Genomic DNA, 12,667 nt, shown 5'->3' with positions numbered 1-12,667 from the left:
GGTGGCTGGGGAGCCTGCTCGGTCGAAGCAGAGGGCATGGTGGTCGGCATTGTCTGCATGTAGGACAGAGGGGCCTGCACGGTGGACAAATCGTCGAGCAGGTTCCGTGCACCGGCCATCGTTGCTGCTCCCATGTGCTTGGGGCCTTTGGAGTTCGCCGGCGCACGGTTCAGGTCAATGGACGAAGGAGACGACCCCGTGAAGCTTCCGTCTTGAGTTGGAGAAGCTGCTCCGCCGCCCGCTGCCGCTCCTCCGCGCCAGCGACATCCCTCTTCCGTTGCTCGAGCGCCCTGCGGCGGTCGGCCCTCTTCTTGCTCTCGATCTTCCTCTGCTCCGCGGTGAGGTCGGCCTTCGCCTTCTTCGTCGCCGGCCCGGGCTCCACGACCATCGGCCCGTCCAGTTGAGGAGCCTCCGCCAAGGGAGGACCGGCAATGGCAGCGAGCTGTGCCTCGTCTCCGATGGTGGCGGTGGCGGCGGCAGTCGCTTCGTCGGCCATCTCTAGGTTTTGGGAGTGGAGTGGGCTGGGTGTGTTTTGGGAGACAGACAGGTGGGCTAGGGGCGGACAAGGGGAGGACGCGAGCGACCAGCATCCGATGTCCGCGGCCACGCAAACTCGTCCCAGATTTGGGCCGGGTTTGGGTCATCCCGGATGCCGCGGCCATCCGTTTTAGGGATGGGTCCGCGCGCTGGGCCGCGTTTTTGTCCGATTCAACCCAAACGGACCGCGCGGGCGCGGTTTGGGTCGCCCGTTGGAGATGACCTTATTAATCCCAGCACCAGCACGTGCTTTTGGGGTGCAAAGTTTCCACACTCACACAGTAGTAGAGGAGAGGGTCGTCGTCCCAAACAACACTTCCCTTTCACGCCATGCCCCATCCTTAAAAAACCCACCTTTACTCCACTCCCGAGAGACGAAAAATTCCCATCTTCACCCACACCACTCTCTCCTCCTCCTCGCTGTCTTCTTCTCCGGACCTCCAGTTCAAAAATTCGCTCGCTCGCGCAGTCGCGCCCAAACTCCGAACCCTACCCGGCCCGACCTCCCCGCCCCGCCGGATCCCTGCGCGGAACATGCGGGATCTGGGCCCATGGCGACCGGCCCCGATCTGACCTCCTCCTCCGCCGCCGCCGACGCCGCCTCGTCGGCGGCCAAGAAGGACCGCCACATCGTCAGTTGGAGCGCCGAGGTGCGTGCCATACCGTGCTGTTGTTCCCTGGCCGCCTCGCGGTTGCGTAAAATTGTGCCGCGTCGGTGCTTCTCCCCTGCTCGATTTCGCTGGATTGGATTTACGGACTTCCTTCGTTCCTGTAGCAATTCGTTCCCCTTTTGGTTTGGCGGAAAAGAGGCAGTTTTTTCTCACATGTTTCGGCATAATCCGCGTTTTGACAAATTTTCATTTTTTTTTTGTGCCTTATCCTAATCTTGTGCTTGCAATTCCGAGCCTGAAAACTTATTTTATTGTTTGTTTCCTTGTTTTGACCACTTTTAGATGGTTTTCAAGTTTATACTGGGACCGAATGTGTGCCTCTGCGGTTCCGCTCTAATGGTTGAATATACTCCATTTCTGATGCTTCTGACTTTTTTCCTGTAGGAGGATGACGTGCTTCGTGCTCAAATCGCGCACCTTGGAACTGACAAGTACGGATTTTTTTTTTGCTATCCTCACTTGCAGCAAGGCCTTCTAAAATTAACCTCCTCCTGTTCTTTCTTTTCCTCTTGTAGCTGGACAGTTATAGCGACACAATTCAAGGATAAGACTGCTAGACAGTGCAGGAGGAGGTATGCACCTCTCTCTGCTGGACAAAGGGGGATCTTTGGTTCTAAATTGTTTGGTTTTATGACGTTTGTAGTATTTGTCCAGTTATATCTTTTATGAGATGCAGCAGCGTTGGCTTGGTATCATGAGCAGTGCTAATTCCAGTGGTTTTTTTTGCCCTGTTGTTGCTGCAGATGGTACAATTATTTGAACACTGAGTGCAAGAAAGGTGGGTGGTCTCGTGAAGAAGACAAGCTTTTATGCGAGGTGAGAACTTGATGTGTTATACTGTAATAGATTGGGCCTAAAATTCATCTCTTGGAGTAGGAGGGATTAGAGAGGGAAATTGAGGTTCAGGACCTAGACTAGATAGAATATTGGTTGAGAGATCATAATTCAGAGAAACAGGGTTACAAGAAGGAAGAAAAGAAGCTTCACAAATACTAGAGTTTTTCTCTTGGCTGCTTATTTAGCAGCAGGTGTTTGAGCTTCACATGAGCGCTGATTGGATCCTATCCTTGATTTCATACCTTTGGAAAAATGATGGATTTGTTTTGTGAATTGTAGGACATATGCCTGGTATGTTACTTTGTTGATGCGAACAACTAGAAGGGATCATACATTGCTCAAAAGCTATAATAGAATAACCATTCCTTTGATTAGGCCGCAAGTTATGTTCTGACACATTTGCAATGGTGCTTAAGAGAAATTAGGAAACCGCCTGTTATTACTGTTTGTTATTGCTGTAGAAATCTTATAGTGCCAAATGATAATCTTGGACTTGTCATGCAGACTCAAAAGGTTCTTGGTAACAAATGGACTGAAATAGCAAAGGTTGTCTCGGGGAGGTGAGTGTCTTGCAAATGGTTGCTGTATGCTGTAAGGTGAAAAGAGCAATCAATGTTGGATATGTGAAACAAGATATCTGACATGTGATTTTTTCGTTTGCCTCTAATAGGACTGATAATGCAGTGAAGAATAGGTTTTCCACATTATGCAAAAGGCGGGCCAATAATGATGACCTGTTCGAGGAAAATACTGCAGTATGTTCCAATGCAAATGCAAAGAGGGTACTGACGACTGGTGGCCTCACACGTGGTGCACCTAGCTCGTCGCCACCTATTAAGAACATGAGGTACACACAGTACCAGCAGAAGCTATTGGTTAACAATGCGAATCAACTTACACATATTTACCTGTTCTTTTCTGCAACCAGGTCTTGCAAACTTGATTTCAAGGAGAACGTAGCACCAAATACGAAGTCATTTGGACAAGAGAAGAGCATAGGACAAGATTCTCGGCAACCCCTTGCTGACCTTTGTCCACCCAATCAAAGTGTGAATATTGTGGAAACCCAAAATTCTGTTACTAGGACCTCAGCAAAGCAATTATATGGTGAGGAGCAGAGTTGTGAGCGTACTATCCTAGATACTGAATATTTAATGTGATTCAGGTGCCGTGTCAATGTTTGAACTTGCTCCATGTGCACAATTTCAGGTGTGAAGCATGAGGGTAATTTCTTGAACAAGAATGATCCAAAGTTTGCTACATTACTTCAGCAAGCTGATTTGCTTTCATCCCTAGCAACAAAAGTAAAAAATGAAAACACGAGCCAAAGCATGGATGAAGCCTGGCAGGTATGGCATCGCCAACTTGATGGTCAGAAGTTCTATACTATAGATCTATAGTATTTTAGTATTTAGAATAAACTGTTTTATGCATGACTTTTCAGAAATTACAGCATCATTTGGTTAAGAAAGATGACAATGACATGTCAGAAAGCAGCATGTCTGGAACAGCTTCACTCCTTGAGGACCTTGATGATTTAATTGTAGACCCCTATGAGAATGAAGAGGAAGATGAACAAATGTCCAGGTAAATAATGAATAATATCTCACATTCTTTTGGTTAAATCTATGGCCTCAGCTGTTGATCCACCATCATTCTAATAAACAGTGAGCAGAATGGAGTAACATCAGAAATGGCTCCTGATCATATAATGGATAATTGCCCTGTAGATCAGGGCACAGAAGATAATATTCTCTGTGGAATCACACTGTCTAGTTGTATGGAACCTTCCCCAGGTAACCTATGCTCTTAATCTGAACTTAGTTACATGCATTTTCATCCACATCACAGAAGATTAGTTGACTTTTGAAGCTAAAACAGGTGCAGAGATTCTAGCTTATGTAAACTCAGATGAGACTGCTGGAGATGGGGGGCTTCATTGCATGGAATACAGTTCTCCTGAGCAGACAGCTCTGCAAGCTAAAGCAGATGCGGAAATACCAGCATCCATAGACTTGAGTGAGGCTGCCGAAGATAGCTGGTCTCAGTTCACGGAATACATGTCTCCTGCTCATACAGTTTTGCATGCTGAAGCAGATGCAGAAAAACCAGTATCAGTAAACTTGAGCGAGGCTGCCGAAGGTAGCTTGCCTCAATGTATGGAATACATGTCTCTTGCTCATACACTTTTGCCAGCTAAAACAGAACCAGAGATACCAGCATCCGTAAACTTGAGTGAGGCTGCCGAAGGTAGATTACCTCAGTGTATGGAGTACATGTCTCCTGCTCGTATACTTTTGCCAGCTAAAACAGATCCAGAAATACCAGCATCCTTAAACTTGAGTGAGGATGGTAAAGATGACAGTCTTCAATGTACAGAATACACCTCTCCTGCTCATACAGATTCACAAGTTAATGCTGATGCAGAAATACCAGAGAAGGTTGCCCGAGATAGCAGGCTTCAATGTGTTGAATTTGCTTCCCCTGCTCACAGAGCTGTCAAAGGTAAATCATGTGTCCGAAAACAAGCTTTGGAGAACTGTAGCGAGGTTCCGAAAGATAGCAACACACACCCATGCATGGAATTCGCCTCTCCTGCTCATACAGTCCCAACTTTCCATCCATACACAGAGAACGTGCCAACTCCAAAAATTACTGCCAGTGTAAGCATTTGACTTCTGTCCTGTGATTGTTATTAATATTCTGCACACAAACTCACACTTGAAGTAAATACTTGGTAAAGTTACTCACGTATGTATTTTCTTCAACTTTCCAGGAGAAGAATTTTCTGCTGTCGGTGCTTGAATTGGCCTCACCTGGTTCGAAGCCAGAGACTTCTCAACAGCCTTCTTGCAAAAGGGCTCTTCTTAATAGCCTTTGAGAGGGGTATATATATCTTTTATGCAAATAAATTTTGCATTTTAGGTTCAAAACCAAGCCTTGCCATGCTCCTCAGCATGTATACCTTGGCTCCCCTAGATCTAATTTTTAACTAGGGTAGTTCTCGCTACTCCTATTTGCATCAAGTGTACCTAGCTCGTCCAGTTGTTTGTACGAGGTCTCGGTAGTTTGGTTTGTTGTTGGTTGTACATATCGCATTGGAGGCGGTGTTGTAGTAGCATACAGAATTGAAAGAAGGGGTGACGTGCCCTGAGAGTTACAGCTTGTATTCAAAATATAGAATAAGGTATTCTTTGTGTAATTAACTCCCTGTAACCTTTTATGTCCGGTGCGGAATATATTGGCTTGGTTTGTGGTGTGATGTAATGGTAATTTTCTTGCTGAACATATATGTGGTTGAATGAATAATATGCTTCTTCATCAGGTTGTGTACTTCTGTTTCTTGTGATGATCATCAGGTTGGGTACTTAATGTTTATTTTCTTTTTCTCACTTTAGAAACTCATATTTTTACGGAAGATGAACTGGTAGCTATTGAAAGTTGAAACAGTTATGTGACCGGGTAGCTACCTTCAGTCCAACCTGATTCTTGAAAGATGAACTCATATTTGAGAGTCGATTTTGACAGCTAAAACCCTCACTCTTGCCAGGGACAATATTGCTATAACAAACAGGGCCTGAAGGTAAGTTCTGCTTACGAGGGCAGATTATATGTTCTTTCACATGAACGTGCAAGTCGTCTGAACTTTTGATTGTAACTTTTTATTAAATCGCACCTTTTGGGAACCTGTATACTCCATCTGTCCATAAAATATGTCTCAACTTAGTTAAAACTTAGATGTATCTATATACTAAATCGGGTATAGATATATCCGAATTTAGATAAAGTTGAGACGTCCTTATATGAATTGTAGGAAGGGAGGAATATTTTCATTATTGGACTGAGGGTATCTCTAGCGGCCTAACGTATCGAGCCGCGCATACGAATTTGGCTGCCATGATACGATTAACCGATTGCATCAAGGATAGCCCAACGGCTCGACGTAAAATAATTTGTTGATATTTTCTTGAAATGGAACCTATCCCACTAGAGCGCCTCCACGGCCGCTGGTCATCGTCCTCGATAACGACCACGACTGGAGGTGCCCACGGGTATGACCAGTAGAATATCGTTGTGAGGCGAAGACGGGCGCGGAGACACGTCCAGACCGCGCCGCGTCGAGGCGGATGCATTCACCGTCGGGCCGCTGGGCTCGGGGCAAACTTAATTTTTGTCTGCGCGGACGCGGTTATTGGAGATTCCCTGAAATTTGTATTTCTGAATCTGCATACGTTTCTTAAACTACATCTCCTGATTTTGTCAAGAAAATTGTGGCATGAATTAAGTAACACATTTTTAAATTTAGAATCAACCTTTACTCGTGTAGAAAAGATAGAGCAATATCTCCAGAAAAAAATAGTGAAATAACAAGAGAAAATAAAGTCAAACATTGATTTAGGTCAAACCAGCCCAAGCCCAGGCATCGAGTGTACTGGATCCCCGTCACATACTGCCAAGCCCAAACTACGGGAATCCTATGGCCACGTGTACTTAACCTGGCCCGTCGCCCCCTTCTCCCCCTGGTTCGTATCCTCCAAGTTCGTCTTCACTTCCCGCCCGGCCGACCGGACCACCAATGGGAGCGTGACACAGCTTGCGGCGGAGCGGGACAGCCGTCGTCTTCACTTTCCGCAGGATTCCAAGGCCGCAAGGTGAAATCGCCTACCGAGCCTTTCTTCTGTGCTGGAGTTTGAACTTTGCTGTGATTTTTTGGGGATTTTCTTGGGTGCCAGTAGGTAAGTAACTGCTCTTCATGTCTCTAATCAAGCTACTTTTCTGGAGGTTTCTTTTGGGATTTTTTAATCGGATCAATACGAGAGATCGCGACGGAGTCCGAGATTTGAACTTATTTTGTGCCGATTCGTTTGGCATCTCCTAGATCCTGATCCGCCTGTTCATCCTCGGCTGTTCTTTGTTCTGGAGGTCAGGACTCAGGAGGCAGGAGCTGAGCTGATCCCCCTCGTGCTACCCGGCTTAAACTACGCGATTTCCTGCCGATTTCCGCCGCATTTTGTTCCATTTTTAAATTTCCCGAATTTTACTCCTTTTTATAAGATTTCAAAATTTGAAATTTTTCATCGGATTCCTCCTGCCTGCCAATCACGAGTTCGAAACCGCCCGCCGTGCTTGGCCGCGTGCCCCAGAAATTTTCTCCTCTCACTCTCTCGGTGGGGTGCCCTAATTTTCATCAGTTTTAAAAATTTCAGATTTTTCCCTTCCCCGGAGCCGTCGCCTCCGCCGCCCCCAAATCTCGCCGCGAGCGAGCGATGGACTTCGACTTCGACTTCGACTGCGCCGCCGCCTCCCCCGGCGGCCAGTGGCTGGGCGAGTCGGCGTCGCGGCGGAGGCAGCGCCGCCTCTCGTCGCCCTCGCTCAGGACCTACCTCACGCCGGCCTTCGACGCCGTCGCCGCCGGCCACCCCGGCTCCCCCGCCTCCTCCTACTCGTCCGGCGGGCTCGAGCTCGGCTTCGACGCCTCGCTCCTCCGCTACCGCCGCTTCTCCGCGAATCCGGAGATGGACAGCCGCCGCCTCGTCTACTCGCCGCCGGCACAGCCGCGGCCGGTGTACCCTATGCTGGACCATGAGGCCTACCTCCATGGCCACAAACGCCAGGTGATTATGCTGCTCCCCAGATCTAACTTTCAGTAGTAACTCTTTTTGCAGTCTTGCGTTACCATTGTCTGAAGTATAACTCCTGTAGTATTTTTTGCTGTTGATCTCGATAATGTCATGGTCAGATGATACCAATACTTTCTCTTTTTAATCACATATCTAGATCATGTTATAGGGGCAGAATCTTTCCTTATATAGATCAAATTAGTCCATAAATACTGAAATCACTTGGGCCTCTGCAAAGTAACTTGTTCTTGTATGATACTGTCATACTATGTCTGAGACTGAAGGTTGTCTGAAAATCTGAGTGGGCAAAATGAAAGCTGATCACATCAAACCATAAAACTTTTACAGTGTCCTCCTAAAATACTAAGTGATAATGCAGCATAGCAGACTATATGTAGAGTATGGTCATAGTTCAGTCCACTATTCTAGTATGCAGTTCATAGTAGCCGGATTTGGGGTACGGTCGTCCGTCCCTCGTACCGAATTCGATGAACCGGAAACGGATTTGGAAACGCCTCGCGATTCGGTTAAAATCGCAGCAGATTCGCGTTTCCTCTACTCGGGATCGTCCCAGGTTCGACGACTTGGAGAAAAACGGTGAGATAGAAGTTCCACTTCCCGAAATCTTATTAACTCCGAGCCAGAATCCTGAGCCGCTGTATCTTTTCCTCTCCCATTCGATTCCTCGTTTCCCTTCCCCATTTTCAATTCTTCATTAGTGGAGGCAGCTGGAATCCCAGGTTTCCTTCAATTTCTTCTCCCGTACCACATTACCGTACCAGGTTCACCGTACCGAAACGACTCTATTCACGTCCCCGACGTATAAGATTCGATCTAGAGATGTGTACCCCTACTGTTTCCTATTTTTCCATCCTCCGATTCCCGCCTCCCGTTTCCGTCACACGTACCCTCCGTACCGGAAACATGTCAACTATGATGCAGTTCATTCTTGTGGACTTTATTTATATAATCTCATGATATTTGATAATGCATTTGAGCTGCTACTTACTCCCTACTGCAAATTTCACAAAGTTGAATTACTTTGTCATACATGACTATTTTTTTATTCTACTGTTGTTTGCTCTAACACAAAATTAGAGCTCGGTTAGGTTTCAGATAGGAGTCTCAAAGCTCCCGGTTTTAAATTAATAAAGCCCTCATCCGCATAGGATACAATGGTGCTGATTACACAAACTTGAACAAGTTTAAAAGAAAGAGGCAAGGCACTAGATTAACTACAAACGCCGGAAGCCACTAGCAAGCCTGAACAATAGCAACAAGTCCTGGAGCAACCCCAGCGCAACCAGAGCAGATTTGGGCACAGGGCAGGAATTAACCTGCGCCCCTAAACTGCTCAACCTCTGCTGTGTTGGCAACTCCACAAACGGCACACGAACCCAAACTCCACAATGCTGAGCCACCAAACAGCCATCTTGAACAAGTCCCGAAGAACTGCTGCGGACAGAATGAGACACGAACTTGAAACGAAGGAGCAACAAGCGCCAAAGGGATAAAGAACCGGCTCAATCTGAGTGTACAAAACAAAAGCAGATCACACCAAACCATAAAACTTTTACCCAAGTCATAACGCAGCATGTCAGACTATATGTAGAGTATGGTCATAGTTCAGTCCACTATTCTAGTATGCCAGTTCATGTTGTGGACTTTATTTTTACAATCTCATGATATTTGATAATGCATTTGAGCTACTACTTACTGCCTACTGCAAATTCTACAAAGTGCATTACTTTTGTCATACATGGCTATATTGTTTATTCTAGTGTTGTTTGCTCTTACATATAATTTGAGCTAGGTTAGGTTTTAGTAGTTCAGTTACCCTTAGCTTCAGTGCAGAATTGTTTTTACTATTTCCTTAAGCTCGCTGCTGTTGCTAGGGTAGAAAATGTTCTGATTCATCAGATATGCATGAGTTGTTAGATCATATACTTGTTGTCTGCTCCTCTAAATGTGGAGATATAATTTAGGATGTGATACAATTATTACCTTGGGTGCAAAGTTGTTTTCTCATATCCTTAACTACTCACCCTTGCTAGCGGAGAAGACACAATTTGTTTCAGATACTTAAATGTTGCTGGTAGCAAGTTGATCTAGCACACCCAGACATATCAACCCTGCTTTGGATCTAGTTCTGTTGTGAAGCTTAACAATTTGTTTTATTTATCTATGCCCTGAACACCTTTTTTTGGATCTAGTTCTGTCACTAAGCTGCAGATACCTATGGTTCTGTTACAGTTACAATTTTAGGATCTGGAGTATACTCCGTATCTTTCAAGCTCAATTGTGTATTAGACAGGCCATGTCGTTTCACACAAATCTGAACGCATAGACCAGTTATTTGTTTTTGCAGCACCTGGAGTATGCGAGTAGTCATTGCTCCTTTGTATCTAATTAGCGTGATGCGATACATTATCTCCGGTTACCTCCTATGCTATTCTTTTCTTCGTCCTTAAGCTGATTTGCCATATCAAATTGTTACCATATTTATTCAGCTTTACTGTAAATCAATAAAAACTTAGATTAACAGAGGCGTAAGATGGCTTCTAAATTCTTTTTTTTGAGCTGGTTTGATGAATCTTTTAGTCCTTTATTCTTATTTTCTGAATCCACACCGGGCTGTACTCAGTAACTTATCCTGTTTCATTTTGCACAGGCTGGCCCTCTGACTGGCGCACCAGGTTTTCCCGACATGAAACACCAGTTCTTCAGCCCCACCAGGCCACCGCCTGTCGACTTCCGATCACCAGATGGTGCCATCATGCTACCAAACAGAGCCAAGCTTTTCTCGACACCGGCACCTGGAGCAACAACACCTTCAGCTCAGGCGGCGTCTGCGCAGCCACAGCCAACCGAGGAAGAAGGCGACCTCATAGCTGAGGTCCTCTATGGTCGCAGCGGGCGACGCAGGCTGCCCGTTTTCAAGGATATCTGCCCGGAATGAGTGATGCCCATCCTCGACATGCGTGGATCATGGATCATGTATATTCTGTGTATCCCCCCTGTGTCCATAGGCTCATCAGATGTTTTGCCCGGAAAGATTGTTCCTAGTTACCTATTCCTAGGGGAAGACCTCACTCCCTCTCTTGATCTTTAGGTGAGAAGATTATGCGATGGTTTTTTTTTCTTTGAGAGGAAAGATTATGCTATGGTTGAGTATGCCGGCAAACGAAATATTTGCTTGCCGTCGGTTAAGTTGATTAAACCTGCTATGCGTTGGACAAGTTCTTCGCTATTGTACTCTTGGTATCTCTGTTCAGGAAAGCTTTTTCCCTAGTACAATTGCCATTCCTGGTATCACTTGGGCTCTGACATTTCATCTAAATGGATGCAGACTACTGTTGTTGCAACAGTGGAAGTGGTTGCAGAAAATGCAATTTCTTGACATCTCATATTCACAGGGGTACAGCGGACAGAATCGCAGGATACACGTCCAGATTACAACACGTTACAGGACACCATTTTTATTTCTCTCACTAGTATCAAAGCTACCTAGAGGTACATGCATAGAAAAAAAGAGGATGCTCGCAAAATTTGGCATTGGCCTACACAGATCACAGGTCGCCGTCGGCAGATGGCGGCGATGACGAGACCTTCCTCCTGACCTTCTCTGATGTCCTCCCGATGGTCTCCTCGGCAGCCCTCGCCGCCGTGAGCTCCACCGCCTCCTTGCCCATCTCCAGGCTCTGCTTGGCCGCCTTCTTCATCGACACCGGGGTCCTAAGATCGCACCTTGATCGCCACACAAAACAACAAATCATGAGATTACACATTCTCTTTTGTACCTCGACAACATGGCTGACAAGGCACGGAACAAACTGAGTAATTCTATACCTTGGCTCGAGCGGGCGGAGCCTGAGGCAGGCCAGCTTGGCCCAGGCGCGGAGCGCGTCCAGCCAGCCCTCGTGGCCGTCGACGCCGATGGCGAGCTCGACCGGCTCAGGGGGGCCCTTCGCGTCAGCCGGTGGCGGCGGCGGCGACAGCAAGAACACGACGGCCGAGGCCACGAGGAGCAGCGACGCGAGGACGACGATGGAGGTCGCCGTGCTGCTCGTCCCCGCCGGCGACGCGGCGCCGCCGACCTTGCAGGCCTTTCCGCACATTCTTTTGCACCTGGTGACGCAGAGAAACGATGCAGTACGTACGTAGGAGGTTTGCGCTGCCGCTCATGGATCGGCTCGGACCGGTGGTGGTGGTGGTGGTAGGCTGGGAGCTTTGTTCGCGGGAGCCGACGCGTGGGGCGGCACGTGCGGGGATGCGGGAGGTCGGGTGGCTCGCCGGACCGGCGGGCGACGTGGGCCGGTCTCGGCGCAACGTGTCCCGGCACGTCGGCAGCTGCTGTGGCAAAAACAAACGAACCGCGCTGTAGGCTGTACCATGCCCATGGTAATCTTGTTTAATCAGCAGTACATATAGATCGAAACTTCCCATCTTAGAACAAGGCGCACGCACATTAAAGACACATTTTAACTCAAAGTATCGAACCATTTTAATTAGGACACGTCTAGCGAGCAGCCGCATGCCCGTTAGTTATTCTGAGCGGTCATACCAAAATGGAAAGTGCTCACACGGAAAGATGTGTACAACTATCAAAAAAGGTAGGCTAGCTGATATCACTTTGTTGTTTTAAAAAGCTGTAACTTTTAAACCGTGCGGCGAAATTACAATCCGTTTTCACTATTAGAATCCGAACGACGAGAGCTTCGGAACTAGACCACATTTTCATATGTTTCGACGTAATTTTTTAACAAGCAACTTTGATGCACGACAGAGCAACTTTGTTGTGCGGGAAAACAATTTTGGTATGCGGCAAAGCAACTTTGGTGTGCAACAAAAACACTTGATTCACAACGATGGTAGGCTTCACAACAGCTGTAGCAACAACTCCTAGTGTTACTCTACAGGACACTTAAATTGCTCGGCCGAGTACCAAAGTTGCTCGCAGGACACTAAAAATTGCTCGGTCGGACGTCAAAGTTGCTCTGC

The 12,667-nt window shown here is 46.9% G+C and overlaps 3 protein-coding genes across 4 annotated transcripts; 2 read left to right on the top strand and 1 right to left on the bottom strand.

The window, feature by feature from the left end:
* The first annotated feature begins 828 nt into the window (after positions 1–828).
* On the top strand, positions 829–5,307 carry LOC127332058 (uncharacterized). Of its 2 annotated transcripts, XM_051358309.2 has the most exons (12): positions 831–1,187; positions 1,593–1,639; positions 1,724–1,780; positions 1,952–2,024; positions 2,550–2,605; positions 2,716–2,892; positions 2,974–3,152; positions 3,255–3,394; positions 3,490–3,632; positions 3,714–3,841; positions 3,927–4,708; positions 4,822–5,307. In XM_051358309.2, exons 1-12 carry the CDS (start codon positions 1,089–1,091, stop codon positions 4,924–4,926), a joined length of 1,986 nt encoding a protein of 661 aa, XP_051214269.1. In that variant the 5' UTR covers positions 831–1,088; the 3' UTR covers positions 4,927–5,307. The 2 variants fall into 2 exon arrangements, with proteins under 2 accessions (XP_071682099.1, XP_051214269.1); XM_071825998.1 differs by having other exon boundaries at positions 829–1,187; positions 1,593–1,780.
* Positions 5,308–6,549: 1,242 nt separating this feature from the next.
* Positions 6,550–10,876, top strand: LOC127332057 (uncharacterized). The gene is made up of 3 exons (XM_051358308.2): positions 6,550–6,697; positions 7,253–7,660; positions 10,338–10,876. Exons 2-3 carry the CDS (start codon positions 7,313–7,315, stop codon positions 10,623–10,625), a joined length of 636 nt encoding a protein of 211 aa, XP_051214268.1. The 5' UTR covers positions 6,550–6,697; positions 7,253–7,312; the 3' UTR covers positions 10,626–10,876.
* A 162-nt stretch (positions 10,877–11,038) lies between these two features.
* Positions 11,039–11,881, bottom strand: LOC127329923 (uncharacterized). Its single transcript, XM_051356325.2, has 2 exons — positions 11,516–11,881; positions 11,039–11,413 (listed from the first exon to the last, which is right to left on the bottom strand). Exons 1-2 carry the CDS (start codon positions 11,782–11,784, stop codon positions 11,236–11,238), a joined length of 447 nt encoding a protein of 148 aa, XP_051212285.1. The 5' UTR covers positions 11,785–11,881; the 3' UTR covers positions 11,039–11,235.
* Positions 11,882–12,667: the final 786 nt, after the last annotated feature.

This window comes from Lolium perenne, chromosome 2, assembly GCF_019359855.2.
Source record: "Lolium perenne isolate Kyuss_39 chromosome 2, Kyuss_2.0, whole genome shotgun sequence".
Classification (NCBI taxonomy): Eukaryota; Viridiplantae; Streptophyta; class Magnoliopsida; order Poales; family Poaceae; genus Lolium; species Lolium perenne.
This window is presented reverse-complemented; position numbering and strand designations above follow the sequence as displayed.